Below are 17,012 nucleotides of genomic sequence, written 5' to 3' on the forward strand. Positions count from 1 at the left end.
TCAAGTCTTAAGGCTCCCAGAAAACAAAGATAACTCATGAATACAAATATACCAGAAATGATGAGCACAGCCTATTCTTGAAAAAATTAGACGTTCGTTATCTCACCTTATAATAAGTACAGTACCTTGCCTGTCGTAAAGGAGTTTCTTCACTTTGATTTTAGCAAATAGGCTATAAAAATTTATGTAAAAATCTTATGATGCATTAGCACCATAGAGTAAACATCAGATAGAGAGAGGTCAACAGCGTTAGCCATGGATTAAGGTTAAAATCCGAGATGGCCGTTAATTGAGGTCATCGCTCGTATATTGTAGTGAAGTGCTAATTATAAGAAATTATAAGCAAATTATTAATTTATTCTTGCAGTTTCAGCAGTTTTTTATTGTGTCTTCACGAGAGCTTTCATAGTTGGAACTAAGAGGACATAGTTGGAACGAAAACCTCTTTTAGCAAGCCCATTATGGGTTCGACAAGGCCTTCAGTGGTGCGGGCGGGTGGTGAAGAATGGGGCTCAACGTATCCTGACAAACCACCATTCGAAAATTTTCTGGGACTTTTCCAACCCCTCCGGATTCGATCCCAAGACTTCCAGAACAGTAGGGTGATACTCTGACATCTCGGCCGCTATCATAAGGATTACAAGTTATTTCGCATATTTAATATTTCTCTCTATCAACATTGCACTTTCTATATTACTGTATTTTTCTTTTTAAGAAACTGTCTATCTACGCATCAACTTCTTTTGTTGACAGCGCTATGCGAGTACACCTTGCCTTTCATTACTTTATAATTTACAATTTCTTTACATTGGTATGGACTTTATACTATTAAACTTGATATGTCGGGCCCTGTCCCTCATCACCCGGCCGCTCCATGTGGGCCTGTGGGCCTGGCCGAATCCATAATGGCTAGTTAAAAGAGGCCCTGTTAGCGCCCACGGGGCGGAAAAAGTTAAAAAAAATTAATACAGAGGAAGATTTAAAGACTCTCTTTAAAACTAACAACAATGCATTTTTTATATAACAAAAATGACATTCCAGACGTTTTCTTTAAGTTGATTTTTTCATTGAAGTATAAATTTGTTAATAATATTTCTCGTTAACATTAATTTAATTAATTAATGCAGTTAATAATACTTTTAAAAGATCTCATGTTGTTTTTAAAATACTTTGAAATAATTCACAAAAAATAAATAATTCTTAATGAAAAAAGTGGAGATTTTTTAAAATATGTAAATCAAATTGCCCAATAGCTGTATTCATAATGTCTGGTCAATTTAATAAATTAGTCAATATTTATCAAGCTGCGCGGCCATTTTTGTCATTATTCATAATGGCTGGGCATAATAAATTACTGTATGCCTTATTAATCACTTGGTTCATAACAATGACATTGAATGGTTTTTAATTATTTGACAATTCAACATTTTATTAATAACCATAGATTTTAATTAAATAGCATTTGCTGTATTAATGTTTGAATTAAATTAATTAAAGCCGATTTAATAAATGAATTGATCACGAAAAGTGAAAATATCCATAACTGTTATACAATTACTGTATGTTATATCATAATTGATTAGCAGTTTCGAAATCGATAAACGCCACCTGTCGGTAGCGGAGACGAGAAATCGGACCCGGCGGAAGGGAGACTATAGGAAATAATGGAAACAAAAATAGAAGGATTGCCGTTCCATAACAAAGATATCCTGCCAAAATATCGAAGAGATCGAAGTCTGTTTTTATTGATGACTGTTGGTATTCCTTTTGCCGCTTTCTGGTTGCTTTTTGTGATTATTCCTTTCTATCATCAGCACGTCGATGGAATCGTTGTCATTCATATTTGTTTTGCATTCTTTATACTATACAACATTTTTGGAAATATGTTTTTTTTAAAACGTGTCGACGCATCGGGAAAACAGAGCAATCTTCCCGCCGTATTAAAACCCAACTGGACTTACTGTCACTTGTGCCAACTGAATTCTCCTCCCCGTTCTTATCACTGTCCCGTGTGTGATGAATGTATTTTGAAGAGAGATCATCATTGCATGTTTTCTGGTTGCTGTATCGGTTACCATAATCATCGATATTATCTGGTCTTAGTTTTTTATATTTGGATAGGTATGTATTTGTTATAAATATTTAAAGGTAAAAAAATCAATTACTGTAGATTATTTACTGTAAGTACATGACACTTTTTTTTTTCATTATTTCAGAGACATTACTTGATAGGCTTTTTATATGGGTTGCCTCCAAAAATATAGAATTTTGGGTGCAACCCATATAAAAAGCGTTATAAAAATTATATAACTATTTCCAACTCTTCGTAGTTCAAAAAACATGTCATGTATCAATTGTAAATGACCTTTATTCGTGTGGATTAATTATTATTTATCTTAAAAATATATTATCTAAATTTTAGATAATTATAGAGAACCATATTCTTAATACATTTTTATGCTTAGGTTCATTATGCTGATAAAATTTAATCATGGGCATCTGCAGAGGGAGGAATATGGGACACTTGCTCGTCCCTGAGATTAAGTAAAAAATTCCACAAATTAAAAATGTAAAAATGATTGAGATATGTAATCTTACATCCTTGACCATAGGACACTTTACTGCAATACCATATTCTATACTCTACTTGTGAAAATAATCCCAAAAAATTAAATAATTGAATGAAAATTTATTGATGTAATTATTTGCCTCCAAGCTTTGCCCCCATAGAAAATTTTCTGCAAATGCCCATGTATACAATAATCCATAGTTTCAATTTTTCAGCAACTTTTAAAATCTTGTTTTAGAATATTCAGACAACTATATGTGTAATTTACTTGAAAAAAATGTTTTTTTTGATTGCAAGTGTTTATAGAAAGCTCCACCCATACCTTTGAAACCACTTTCACAGTTAGATTAAGAGTTATCTTTAGTTTTATTTTGGAAACATAGTAATCAACAAGTTGTATGTCTTTCTTCCTGTCCATTTTGTTGATGGTTGGACATTCTGAACTACGTGCTCATCTAATTTTTTTTACAGGATTCTTCTTATAGATTGTAAAGTTATAATTTATCAGTGAATTTTGGAGCACTTATTTTTGTAATCTTTAAAAGTTTATGTTGCATTATGAATATTTAACAAAATATTATAATCTGTTTTTGATTTTTTCAGCAATATGATTTTATTCTTTATTATTTAATTACAAAATCAACTGTCAAATGACTAATTTTGGTATATTCTCACATCTTTCTCTAAATGTGTTTTTCTTACAAAACAAAATAATCATATTATTCTAAATATCACTTATGGTAGCTGTTATTATGTTCTATGAATGTATGTGTCTTTAATCCAAATGACCATTAAGTTCGGTAGACTATCATTACAGCTTTCAGGTTAGACACTTCTTTTATTGTTTTCTCATATGCATTTCGGGCTTATTTAAATACTAAGCCCATCTTCAGTGCAATACTACAAATTATTAAAAAAAACAACAATTAGTAATATGACAAATTCCTCGCATGTAGGTTATATTTACTGACATAAAACTATCATACCAAAAAATTGTCAAACTTATATGGTCTAAAACAGAACCATATGTACCGTATAAGTGTGACAATTTTTAAATTATTTAAATGATATTTTTAATTATTATGATTGTATGGTTATGTAATGTACTGTACAAATATTCAAGAAAAATGAAATTTTAGACATTAAAGGTCTTTTTAATATATTTTAAGAGATATATGAAGCTAAAATGTATATTCATTTTTTTTATGAAGTAATAGAGAAAGCATTTAAAGTAAATAAATTAATATTAAAATAATTACACTTATTATATTAAAAAAATGAAGATACGGGTATCCGTTGTGCAACACAGCACTTCTACAACACAGTTTCACTCTAACACTGTTGGAAAATTGGGGATATCCCCTGTACAATGCGGTTTCTGGTTTTGCTCTAACAGTTTGAGAATTTGGAAAATCCTCCATACACAATCTCAAAGTTTTTAAGTACAAATTCTGTTGTTCAATAATTTTTTTTCTTCAAGTGAGCATGCATGTTGTTTCAAATTTGTTCATGTATTTTAATTATTGAAATTGTCAATTTGTTTTGTGCCTTTCTTGGGGTTTACTTTAATGAAAACCAATAATGCAATTTTTTTTCTTTTTTGTCATAGCTTTCCTATCAACCAGGTATCAACCAGACTTTAGCCTTTAAGACTATTGTGTTTTTTTTTTTTTTATAGATTAATCTTTAGTATTAATAAAGTTTATTTAAACATTCTTAGGTAAGTACAGGTGACCATAAAGTCCATGTGCAATTTTAAAAATTTATAACTATTGGCAGTGGCGTGCCGTCATTAGAGCGGTGGATGCACTGCTTCCCTTGTATTTTCTAAAAAATAAATACATATTAATTTTAATTATATGAAAATAATCGCACAATATTTTATTATAACCGCATTATGTATCTTATTACAAATTTCTATACTACACGTGAAAAAAAAATTGCTATTGTATATTAGAATATTAGTGGCGGAGTGGAATCTCCTGTATTTTCAGATTACGAAAAGCCAGATTTGCGCATGCGCTTTACAGAGCACCAACCTCACCCGGTTTAGCCGGTGGAAGCCTACGACCTTGGGTGAAAGCTGCACACATATAAAGATTCCAATTCTATCAAGGACCGGTTCTGGGCTGTTAGCCGCCTGCCCACTAGATATTTCGATTACGTGAATAACGAGTAGATTTATAACTTAACCCAACCGATAAGAATTTACTGGTATGTTTTTACGATAGTTCTGTATAGTTGACAGGAGTTAAAAAAATCCATTAAAATATTTGATATATTTATTCCGCTTTCCGATTTTATATTACTCACGGATTTCGATGTTAAACCAGTGATATTACGATTTCGTACATCCCATCTTTAAGGGGATGTAGAAAAAAACGTGTACAATTCTTGTATAATGTTAAAAAATTAACCGTTACTTCGACAGCGTCATTTACAACTAAATTTAATGAATGAGAGAGATGCATGAGGTACAAAAAAAGCTCTAGATTTTATTTTCCTTAAATTTACAATTTATGTATCCGTTGTCATAAAAATTTGTCTTTCCACTTTTTCCCGAGACTACAAATATTCGAGTACAAAGTAACCGGTTTCAACTTATTTCTACTTAAGTAGTAGTTAAATAATTAAGCAATTAGGGAATTGGGGACATAAACAAAACCCTGATGAAAGAGCCGAAATTTTACTTAAACAAAAGCTTAACCGAACCAATCTATAGCCGAGTACAGTGGGGATTGATTTCTTCGAAATACTGTATTAGATGTAATAAAGACAGAAATTTTTTCAGTTCAACGAGAGTGACCGAAAAGTTGTAAGTTTTGGAAATTTTCGTGGACAACACCTGGTCCTAAAACGAATTAGTTAGAAAACAAATGACTATTAAGTTTAACATATTTAGACTTTTACAGCTATGGTGAGAAACGTTTAAAATTTACAAGAACCCTGTCACATCTTTTGAGATATATTAGTGGGTATATTAGTGATGCAACAAAAGAGGCATTTGAAATTGACCGGTATCGGCACCCTCGGGATTTGGCAGCCCGCGTGCATGTACATACCGCACACCTAGCAGGACCATCTCTGATTCCACTCGTAGGGAACTATTTGACTAAGTGGTTAAGATTTAAAGAGTAAAGAATATTTTATGTTATTTTTATGTACATTTCATTACAAAGCTATATTTAATTATAATTTTCTTTAAAAGTACTGTATGTTCAAAAGTACAATTGAAGAATATTTTATACCAGGTATGTATATCCACCACACATTTTATTTTACCAAGTAAGTTTTTATAATTTTATTTTTAATTTTAGCCCTTATATCGTGGCTAGCGATTCGGAATGTAATTGCGATATTGAAAATTTATTTTTAAAAAGTTTTGGCTCGAGATCATATAATGAAAAAGAAAACATTATTAAAAGAGAAAGGCCAATGCCTAAGTTAAATATAAACGCTTCAATAAAAAAATTTGTTCGATATTTTCACGATAAAATGGCTCTGTAAATGCATAAAAATGCATTTACAGAGTGAAATTAGTGTGTGGAATAAGAATGTCTTTGACAATTTAGCTGGCAAAAGACACGAAAAATCGTCGATTCTTTCGTATTTGAAGCAATTTGGAAATCGAAGCGGAATAGAATTTAACATTAGTAAATAATATAAAATAAATATTGAAAATTGTAACGAGATAATTATGGGTAATAGATATATTATATCTAAATAAATAGATGTTATATGTTTTTATCAAAGCAAGAATTGGCATTTAGAGGGCATATGGAATATATTGGATCTAATAACAGAGGTAATTATATTGAACTTGTTTATTTATTAAGTATGTCAGATAAATAATCTATTAAAAATACATTTAAACAAAAAGAATTAACTGATTGCCCCTGGAAGTTGGCTTCTTATAGAAACACAGCTTCCCTATCATCAAATGTCACGGCATGCCACTGACTATTAGTATTTTTGTGATAGAAAAAATCTGTAAAAAGTAGTAGAAAGCTTAATGTTTTAAGTAAAATTATTTACTAATGGATTGGAAGGTGGACCATTTTCCTGGCCTCCATGTTTGCCAGACTTGACTGCATTTGATTCTTTTTTATGGAGAAATGTGAAAATAATAGTGTATGCAACCAAACCTTGATCATTAGAAGATTTGAAAGCTAAAATAACTAATGTGATTTCAGGCATTACTGTGAATCAATTGGCAAATGTTTTTAGAGAATTACAAAATTGTATTACCCTTTGTATTACTAATAATGGTGGACATGTGGAAACTTAATAAAATATAATAAAACAATAAAAAAAATATAGATTTTCTTATTTCCAATACATTCTACATAATTTCTATATCAGAAATACTAATAAAGTTATAAATTTTTTAAATTGTACATATACTTTATGGACACCCTGTATTATTAAACTTTTTTTAACTGTAGGTAAGTAATCATTCATAAAAATGACAAATGAAATACAGTGGTATCTTGGTACTTGAACTTTTCCAACTCGAACAATTCAGTATTTGAACACAAATAATGGGAGAAAACTGCTAAGTACTCAACTGAATAAATGAAACTTGCTAGAACAAATTTTCAATTAATAACATATTGTTACTTCTTATTTTGTCATATATAAAAAAATTTTATGCTAAAAATAAAAAAAAATGATTACATTGTTGATATTTCTGATTAAGATCAACAAAAAAGCTTAGTAGATGACAATACTTTGTAAAAAGAAAATGCCTTTGTTTAACTAAAATTAATATTAATGCATAATGCAGTACTTTTAATTGTGATTGTTAGTTACTTATCGATTGCTTTAATAAACATAATTCTGTTAGTAATGAAAAAGAATAGTATACTTTTGTTAATTTTTGGAACCTAACCCCATGTTTTGTATTAGTCCTTTGTTTCATATCGCATGGATTTGCATAACATAGCACTTTTTGGAATGTAACTACCGTGTAAAAAATGACGTGTTCGTTACCTGGGATACCTGTATCCCAGGTAACGAACACGGTAGTTACATTTCTGTTATTAAATCACAATTACAGGGATACCTGTATTTGTGATTTGTACAAATAATCATGAGATTCATTCTATTTTATATTTTAGTGAATGTTTTAGTTATACTTGAAAAAAAAACATTAAAAATAATGGAAAAATATTTGTTTTTCAACATGAATAAAATCATAACTGCTAGTTAAAAAAACCAAATTTTTTTTAATTATGGTGCCAAGTTCTCAGTTTGGACATTCTTTAAGATAAGTTAAATTGCATGAAAGGAAGCAGTGAGATTACATGAGTATAAAATTGAACATCTTAAGCTAATCATTGTAAGATGTTCAAATTAATTATATAATAGAAATTAAAAAACTTAAGTTTTCTGAGTTATGATTTTATCTTTTAATATAAATTATTTGCTGTCTCTTCATTGACATTTTTTATTGTCTTTTCATGTTTCTACATCATTAAACAAATTTTATTTTATCAAAATATTGGATACTGTGTATTTCATAAATAAGTTCTGTGTCTAATTACAGAAATTAAATAACTTCATTGCAAAAAAATGACAACAAAAATAAATTTAGATTTCTTTTTGGAAGCTTATTTATTAAGTTAATAATTCAGTTTCATGTTATTCATTATTAGAATAATCATAATATTCATCAATTGCTTCATTATCAAACACTAATACCTTAACATTGTTCTCATTCTGCTCATTATTTTCTGATTCTCCAATTTCTTAGATTAATAAATGTTGAGCTAAGGTTAGGATTGCCAACAGATTACTTTTTAATTAAATTTACTTTTTCACTGGTTACTTTGGGTTTATTTCTTCCATTTGGAGTTTTTATTACATTTTTTTATAACCTGCTTTCCATGCCACTTATATGATGTTCAAACTGAAAAAGTTAATTCTGATCAAGTCTTTGAACCCAATAAATTCAATTTTAATCAATAATAAAATTTCTAATCGTAGAATTTTTGTCCATTAAATACAAGCAAATATTTGAAAAACAACACAAAAGAAGTAGATAATTATGATATGACACAACCAGTAGGTGAAACTACTAAGGAATAATGTTTATACTTGCTGAATTTTCTGTTCTTGTTAGCAATTCATTTGTTGAGTTGTTTAGTATTATGAAGAATCTATGGAGAGAAGAAAGAAACAGAATGAGACCAGAACTTGTAAAATTGAAAATCTTTATCTGGTTTAATAATAAACTATCATGATGGAGTTTTATAATTTTATTTTGAAATTGAAAAAATTTCTGGCAGCAAAAGATAGCAAAAGTATTTGTTTAAGAAAAATAAAAATAGTAATAACCAATAAGTAATTGTTATTCCTGCACTTTATTTGTATTTTTGTTTGCATTATATATTAAAGCAACTTTAATAATAGTATTTAACCAACTGTTATATTGTCAGATAGGTGGGAGAGGGGAGTGGCAGCTTCTGGCTGAGGTACCTGATGTAGTTTACATTTTTTTTTTTTTTGTTGATAACCTTAATACTGTAGTATAGTATTAAATTAACAAATATTATTAATTGAGTAGAAATTAATGAGTATGTTTACAAGCACTTTCAATGAATCATTAAACAATCTTTATCATTTTATTTTATTTACACATTTGATGTATATTGTCAGTATAAAGGTAAGTACACACTTGGGCAAACATCAGGACATGCTAAGCAGACAGAATCACATATATGTGCACACACTTAGTTACATTTCAGTCAACACAAAAAAACCTTTTTAATATCCCAGTATGAACAAATTTAAACAAAAACGGTTTCGACTATAAACTTGGTCTTCATCAGGCTAATGACCAGTATAAAATTTGAAACCGGAAATTCGAACAAAGTGTTTATAAAGTGTTTATGAGGACCAAGTTTATGGTCAAAAACATTCGTTTTGTTTAAATTTGTTTATACTGGGATATTAAAAAGGTTTTTTTTTGTGTTGATTTATCTTCCCAGGAATTGTGTGAGAGGTTGTTACATTTCAGTGATGGATTGAGTGGAATTTAGAGCAAAAGAAGGATTGAATGTATTCAAACAATACATCTTTTCAGTATGAATAACATTCACAAAAAATTAGTGGTACACTGCTGCCTATTATTAGAAAATGATGATGTAAATTATATAATTTTAATAGTTTTCCCTAGAGAAATTAAAGTTGCATCTGCATTAATTGTTTTTTTAATAAATACACTAATAAAAGTAAAACTAATAATGGAAATGGACACAACAGACATTGCTTTCTCTCAAAAATAAAAAATAATGATTTCTGTCACTAAGTGGAGTGCTGGAGGTTTTGAAATCTGGACTGCTGCATTAGTAATTTTTATAGTCATTCAGGGCAGACAGAATGGAAATATTGCATCCTCCTGTGCAACTCATCTCTATCTGTCCTCCCGCCTAGTATGTGTGCTTACCTTAATTGTTTTTCTTTATTAACTGAGAATAATCTATTTAGATCATAAAAAGTTTACTCTCAAGAAATGTAGTGAGAATTTGGCAAATGCTATAAGCCAGTGCTGCATGATTCTATTTACAAATTTTTAATAAGTGGTAATCTGTTGAGTCTGTGTATAACAAAACAGAACTGTGAAGAAAAAATTATACAAGGAAAGATTTGAGACATTCAGATATGTTCAGAAGTGAATTCCATGAATTCTTGTGTTTATATCTCAAGAGATTGGACTATCTTATTGTTTCCTTCATACAGCTATAAAAAGAATCAAATTTTGACCTCTTAAAGCAGGGATCACAAACTGGTGGTCCACGGGATGGATACAGCCTGTTAAGACTTCATATTCAGCCCATGGCCTTGATTTCTTTTCTAAAAATCAATGTTTCTAACATCTTGCAGGGATTAACTAGTTAAAACAAAAAATTCAAATGTCTGTTTACATAAGTCATGACAAAATGGCCTTTGTTAGAGCCTTTTTTTTTTAATTGTTTTCATTTACCAAATAATATTGAATACAGCCTGCATCTGATATAAATTTATTTGATTTGCCTTTTGCTGTATTTCAGTTTGAGACCTCTATCTTAAAGTTTTTCATAAACATTTTTGTTTATTTATTTAGAGTTGCTAATGTTATCCCTCAAGTTCATAGTAAAAATTAAAGATTTAAGTGTTTTTAGCAGCACAGTAAGAAGAATGGCCAGCACTCATTATTCTTCTTGCAAATAAACTTTGATTATCCTGTATGAGACATCACTTTTCTATAATTAATAATGATCATTTTATTATTATGTTTTTTATTTACCTGTATTTATGCTTTCTTGTTATTTCTTTTTATGTAGATGGTATGAACATATGAAGGAAATACAGTAGAGCGTCGATTTTCTGAAAGTCAATCATCCGAAAGAATTCCAGTCGGCAAATTTAAATTTTCGCCAGTGCTGTGGCGCTTCAATCTTTGGCTTTGTCTTTGGCTACTCAAATATTTTACGTTTTTGATAAATTAACATCAGAAGTATAATTTTTTATTGTTTTTATATTTTTCAATATATTTATTTTGATTGTACAAAATAAAAAAAATAATTTTTAACGATACAATAGTCTTCGTTAGGCTTAACATCGACGAAAATTCAATGCGAAGCGACACTCAATGGATAAAAATTTTAACAACGAATACGTTAAACTATTTTTCCATACATAAATCGGTTATCCGAAATATCAGTTATACGAACAACCCCAGTCCCCAATTGATTCGGAAAATCGACGCTCTACTGTAATAATATATATTGTTTAAGATTTTTTTTTTATTTTGATGTTCTACAGCATTTATAACAATCAAAAAGTAAGAGGAGACATATTTTCTTTTTATGATTGTCTTCTGGGTGAGTGAAATCAACCCTGAAAGTTGGATGTGTCAATTATGATTTTAGCATTTCATACAGAAACACTCATCCAATTTGAATAAATCCAACACAGAAGTTGTACTTATAACAAGTAATGATAATTTTAATATATTTTTAAAAACTGCTTTTATTGGTCATGTTTTTCAAGATTAGGGTGGACCTACTCCATATATATCACTACAAAGCATTTACACACACTCATCATAATTAAATTATACGTTTGGTTATGTTTATCAGGTTTTGGGTTGGGGAGGATGGTGGGAGTGGGGCCATCTAAAACCAGGGGCAGATCTACATAGAGACTAATAGAGCTTAAGCCCTGGGCCCCAAAAGTCAAGGATGCACAAAAATTGAATTATTATCATAAATTTTTAATACTGTTTCATGAACAATGAGCACTTATCATAGAGTAAAAAATAGTTAATATTAATAATATAATAATAATGATAATTTATAGTATTATTTGTTTTATTGTAATCAATGTAATGTAATTGATCAGTTTGTTTAGTTATGGCAATGCAACACTTGTTGTGTTGCCATAACTAAACAAACTGATCAATAAGGGAAACTGGTCAATAAGGGAAATTGATCAATAAGGGAAAATTTAAGGGAAACTGGCCTCTATTTAGGTGTTACAAATGTGGAGAAAACCCGGAAAACTCCACATGGCCAGACCATTTGAGCGAGGTGTGAATTCATAACTGAACTGTCAGTGTTCAGGGTAAGAAGACCACTTGGCCACTGGTGGGCCAATTGGTCAGTAATTAATCAATGTAAATATTTCTTTATTATGTTTTTCTATATAAGGTATAAAGTTTGTCATTCAACAGCATTTCATAAATAAATAAATTTCAACACTGATTTTGATGTTATTAAAAATGAATTTTAAACCCCAATTTAAAGATTCTTAATCTAACAAAAAATAGGGCCCCATTGGACTTCAATAAGCCCTAGGCCCCAAAAAAACTAGATCTGCCCCTTCCTAAAACAGTATTAAAAAGTATTGTCATCTGACTTAAGTATGTCCTCTAAGTTACAGTCTTCTATCTTAATTAGGAGGAGATGAAATTTGAGTTGCAAGTTTTGACTGGCCCTTTGCTGAATTTGAGTTTGAGATCCCTGCCTTAAAGTAAAGATTTTACATAAACATTTTATTTATGTATTTATTTAGAGTTGTTAATGTTATCCCTCAAGTTCTTAGTAAATAAAAATTAAAAATATGATACAAAGCATGTTAAAAATATTTAAATATAAAATAGATTTTTAAATAAGCTTAAAATAAAATATCAATCATTGTTCCTATTTTTAATAATATTTTTTAAAGAGTTGTCCATTGTAGTAGTAGATTCAGAAAAACCCAAAGGAAGGCTAGGTAAAAAATTAGAAATATTTGAATAATTAATAAGGACCTTTTATTAACACATGCCTGATGATTGAATTTCAGATTGTCTGATAACCATATTTGCCATCATAAATGTTTTTAAAAACAACATTTTGAAGTTTGAATGAATAAATTATATACATTATATTTTCTGTATCAGTAGGGATTATACAATCCCTCCCTACTGACACAGAAAATGATCGTACCCCTGGATTTGCCCATGATCTATTGTATTTTTACAAATTTTAAAAGTGATAATATACTTCAGTTTTTGTGATTACATAATCTTAATTTTTATCTGCTACAACTTCACTTTCATTATGGAGTTTTTATGGGATTTGAATAATTCATAGAGATGATTGAACTCCATAAAAAATTTCTCTATATTTTAATAATGTTAATAAAAACATATTTTTGATTACTCATTATATTGATTTTACATGAAACTGTAAAATTGCTACTTGACATGCCAAACTTTCAATACTGATTTCACTCTCTGAAAATGCTTTCCTTGTAATACAAACAAAAAATGTCTTTCTCTTAGTTTTGATACTCTACAATAATGATGCCTAAACTTTTCAATTGGTAAGCTAATTTTGCATAAATCAAATGTAGGTATAAGTGATATGTCAAATATGTTTGTGTACCTGATTGTTGCCAGATTTGGCACAAGGGCCATAGTTTGAACACCTCTATTCTACAACATGTATAAAAGTCATCAAAATCAGAGAGGGATACTTGGGTTATTATTATAATTAATATAGTATATATTAATTTACCTGTATATTAAATAATTTGAAGATTTTAAACTAAATTTTCTAATTATATCTGTTTTTTTAGGAGCCATTTATGGAGTCATTTTAGAGTGGGACTACAGTTTTCAACATTTGGGTGGTTTTGGCCTTAAATCTATTTTATCATTGATTGCACCTCACTTTGCTTGGGTACTAGGTTATGTATCAGCTTATGGCTTCTTAGTTGCAACTCTTCACACTATGGGTCTAATTGTTTTAACACTAACAACATATCTTCTTGTAATGCAATCAGTTTGCATTTATAGAGGTCAAACTTTGCATGAACGTAAATATAATATTTTCAGTTATAATTTAGGATGGAAAAGAAATTTTAAAAATATTTTTGGCACACGGTGGTATTTAGTGTGGCTATCAGCATGGTTAAAATCACCTCTTAGTGGAGATGGATTAAGTTTTCAAAGGTTAGAAGATATAGAAGAAATTAAAGACATTTGATAAGTTTTTTTTTAGCTTTTATTACAATTTTTTAATTAATTGTACAAGCCAAACATTGCTAGATAATTTATCATAATTTTGAAAACTATTTTGTCAATACTGATGTATATATTTTATTCTTTATAAATTTTTAAATAATTTATGAAATTGCACTTGAAATTCAGAAAATGTATATCATAATCATTACAATAATTTAATAAAGTTATTTTATATAATTTACTTTTGTTTAGTTTTTCCATATATGTATTCAAATAACACAATTGTAGTTAATCTTTTCAATTTAAATATAGACTAGACGCAGTTTNTATAAAGTTTGTCATTCAACAGCATTTCATAAATAAATAAATTTCAACACTGATTTTGATGTTATTAAAAATGAATTTTAAACCCCAATTTAAAGATTCTTAATCTAACAAAAAATAGGGCCCCATTGGACTTCAATAAGCCCTAGGCCCCAAAAAAACTAGATCTGCCCCTTCCTAAAACAGTATTAAAAAGTATTGTCATCTGACTTAAGTATGTCCTCTAAGTTACAGTCTTCTATCTTAATTAGGAGGAGATGAAATTTGAGTTGCAAGTTTTGACTGGCCCTTTGCTGAATTTGAGTTTGAGATCCCTGCCTTAAAGTAAAGATTTTACATAAACATTTTATTTATGTATTTATTTAGAGTTGTTAATGTTATCCCTCAAGTTCTTAGTAAATAAAAATTAAAAATATGATACAAAGCATGTTAAAAATATTTAAATATAAAATAGATTTTTAAATAAGCTTAAAATAAAATATCAATCATTGTTCCTATTTTTAATAATATTTTTTAAAGAGTTGTCCATTGTAGTAGTAGATTCAGAAAAACCCAAAGGAAGGCTAGGTAAAAAATTAGAAATATTTGAATAATTAATAAGGACCTTTTATTAACACATGCCTGATGATTGAATTTCAGATTGTCTGATAACCATATTTGCCATCATAAATGTTTTTAAAAACAACATTTTGAAGTTTGAATGAATAAATTATATACATTATATTTTCTGTATCAGTAGGGATTATACAATCCCTCCCTACTGACACAGAAAATGATCGTACCCCTGGATTTGCCCATGATCTATTGTATTTTTACAAATTTTAAAAGTGATAATATACTTCAGTTTTTGTGATTACATAATCTTAATTTTTATCTGCTACAACTTCACTTTCATTATGGAGTTTTTATGGGATTTGAATAATTCATAGAGATGATTGAACTCCATAAAAAATTTCTCTATATTTTAATAATGTTAATAAAAACATATTTTTGATTACTCATTATATTGATTTTACATGAAACTGTAAAATTGCTACTTGACATGCCAAACTTTCAATACTGATTTCACTCTCTGAAAATGCTTTCCTTGTAATACAAACAAAAAATGTCTTTCTCTTAGTTTTGATACTCTACAATAATGATGCCTAAACTTTTCAATTGGTAAGCTAATTTTGCATAAATCAAATGTAGGTATAAGTGATATGTCAAATATGTTTGTGTACCTGATTGTTGCCAGATTTGGCACAAGGGCCATAGTTTGAACACCTCTATTCTACAACATGTATAAAAGTCATCAAAATCAGAGAGGGATACTTGGGTTATTATTATAATTAATATAGTATATATTAATTTACCTGTATATTAAATAATTTGAAGATTTTAAACTAAATTTTCTAATTATATCTGTTTTTTTAGGAGCCATTTATGGAGTCATTTTAGAGTGGGACTACAGTTTTCAACATTTGGGTGGTTTTGGCCTTAAATCTATTTTATCATTGATTGCACCTCACTTTGCTTGGGTACTAGGTTATGTATCAGCTTATGGCTTCTTAGTTGCAACTCTTCACACTATGGGTCTAATTGTTTTAACACTAACAACATATCTTCTTGTAATGCAATCAGTTTGCATTTATAGAGGTCAAACTTTGCATGAACGTAAATATAATATTTTCAGTTATAATTTAGGATGGAAAAGAAATTTTAAAAATATTTTTGGCACACGGTGGTATTTAGTGTGGCTATCAGCATGGTTAAAATCACCTCTTAGTGGAGATGGATTAAGTTTTCAAAGGTTAGAAGATATAGAAGAAATTAAAGACATTTGATAAGTTTTTTTTTAGCTTTTATTACAATTTTTTAATTAATTGTACAAGCCAAACATTGCTAGATAATTTATCATAATTTTGAAAACTATTTTGTCAATACTGATGTATATATTTTATTCTTTATAAATTTTTAAATAATTTATGAAATTGCACTTGAAATTCAGAAAATGTATATCATAATCATTACAATAATTTAATAAAGTTATTTTATATAATTTACTTTTGTTTAGTTTTTCCATATATGTATTCAAATAACACAATTGTAGTTAATCTTTTCAATTTAAATATAGACTAGACGCAGTTTGTAAACAAAATCATTGCCATCGGGTATCTACCGGAAGAAAAGCGAGTTCACTTCCTGTTAGAATGTATTCGAAGTAAACATCGAAAGTTAACAATTATTGTCTGAAATACTGTAGTTACTAATTTGTTATTGATTTTACTTGGGAACATTTTAAACATAAAAACGATTAAAGAGCATATTTTAAAATGTTAAAAAATTTTTTCGTGCCGCCTTATAATGATATGGTAAACATAAAATTCGAATTCAATTATTCTAATGCTATCCGGCGAACGAAGTCAGTCGTTTGTCTGACTTGGTAGAAACCATGTCCATTTATGGATCAATTACTAAGCATACAAAAATTTATATGTTTTTAATTGAGGGATTTGTGGAAAGACAACTTATCACATACTAAGTTTTCGAGAAAATGGAGGATTTGTGTTTCAATTCACGAGCACTTTAATTAATATACAAGTTTTAATGTGGATGATCCGTGAAAGTTTAGAAGACAGC

General features: G+C 28.9%; 1 protein-coding gene across 1 annotated transcript; it reads left to right on the forward strand.

Moving 5' to 3' along the window:
• Positions 1-1,512: 1,512 nt before the first annotated feature.
• On the forward strand, positions 1,513-14,177 carry LOC111631516 (probable palmitoyltransferase ZDHHC24). The gene is made up of 2 exons (XM_023375771.1): positions 1,513-2,121; positions 13,679-14,177. Exons 1-2 carry the CDS (start codon positions 1,665-1,667, stop codon positions 14,086-14,088), a joined length of 867 nt encoding a protein of 288 aa, XP_023231539.1. The 5' UTR covers positions 1,513-1,664; the 3' UTR covers positions 14,089-14,177.
• The last annotated feature ends 2,835 nt before the right edge of the window (positions 14,178-17,012 follow it).

Source organism: Centruroides sculpturatus, unplaced genomic scaffold, assembly GCF_000671375.1.
Source record: "Centruroides sculpturatus isolate CEXI.00-Female unplaced genomic scaffold, Cexi_2.0 scaffold692, whole genome shotgun sequence".
Lineage (NCBI taxonomy): Eukaryota > Metazoa > Arthropoda > Arachnida > Scorpiones > Buthidae > Centruroides > Centruroides sculpturatus.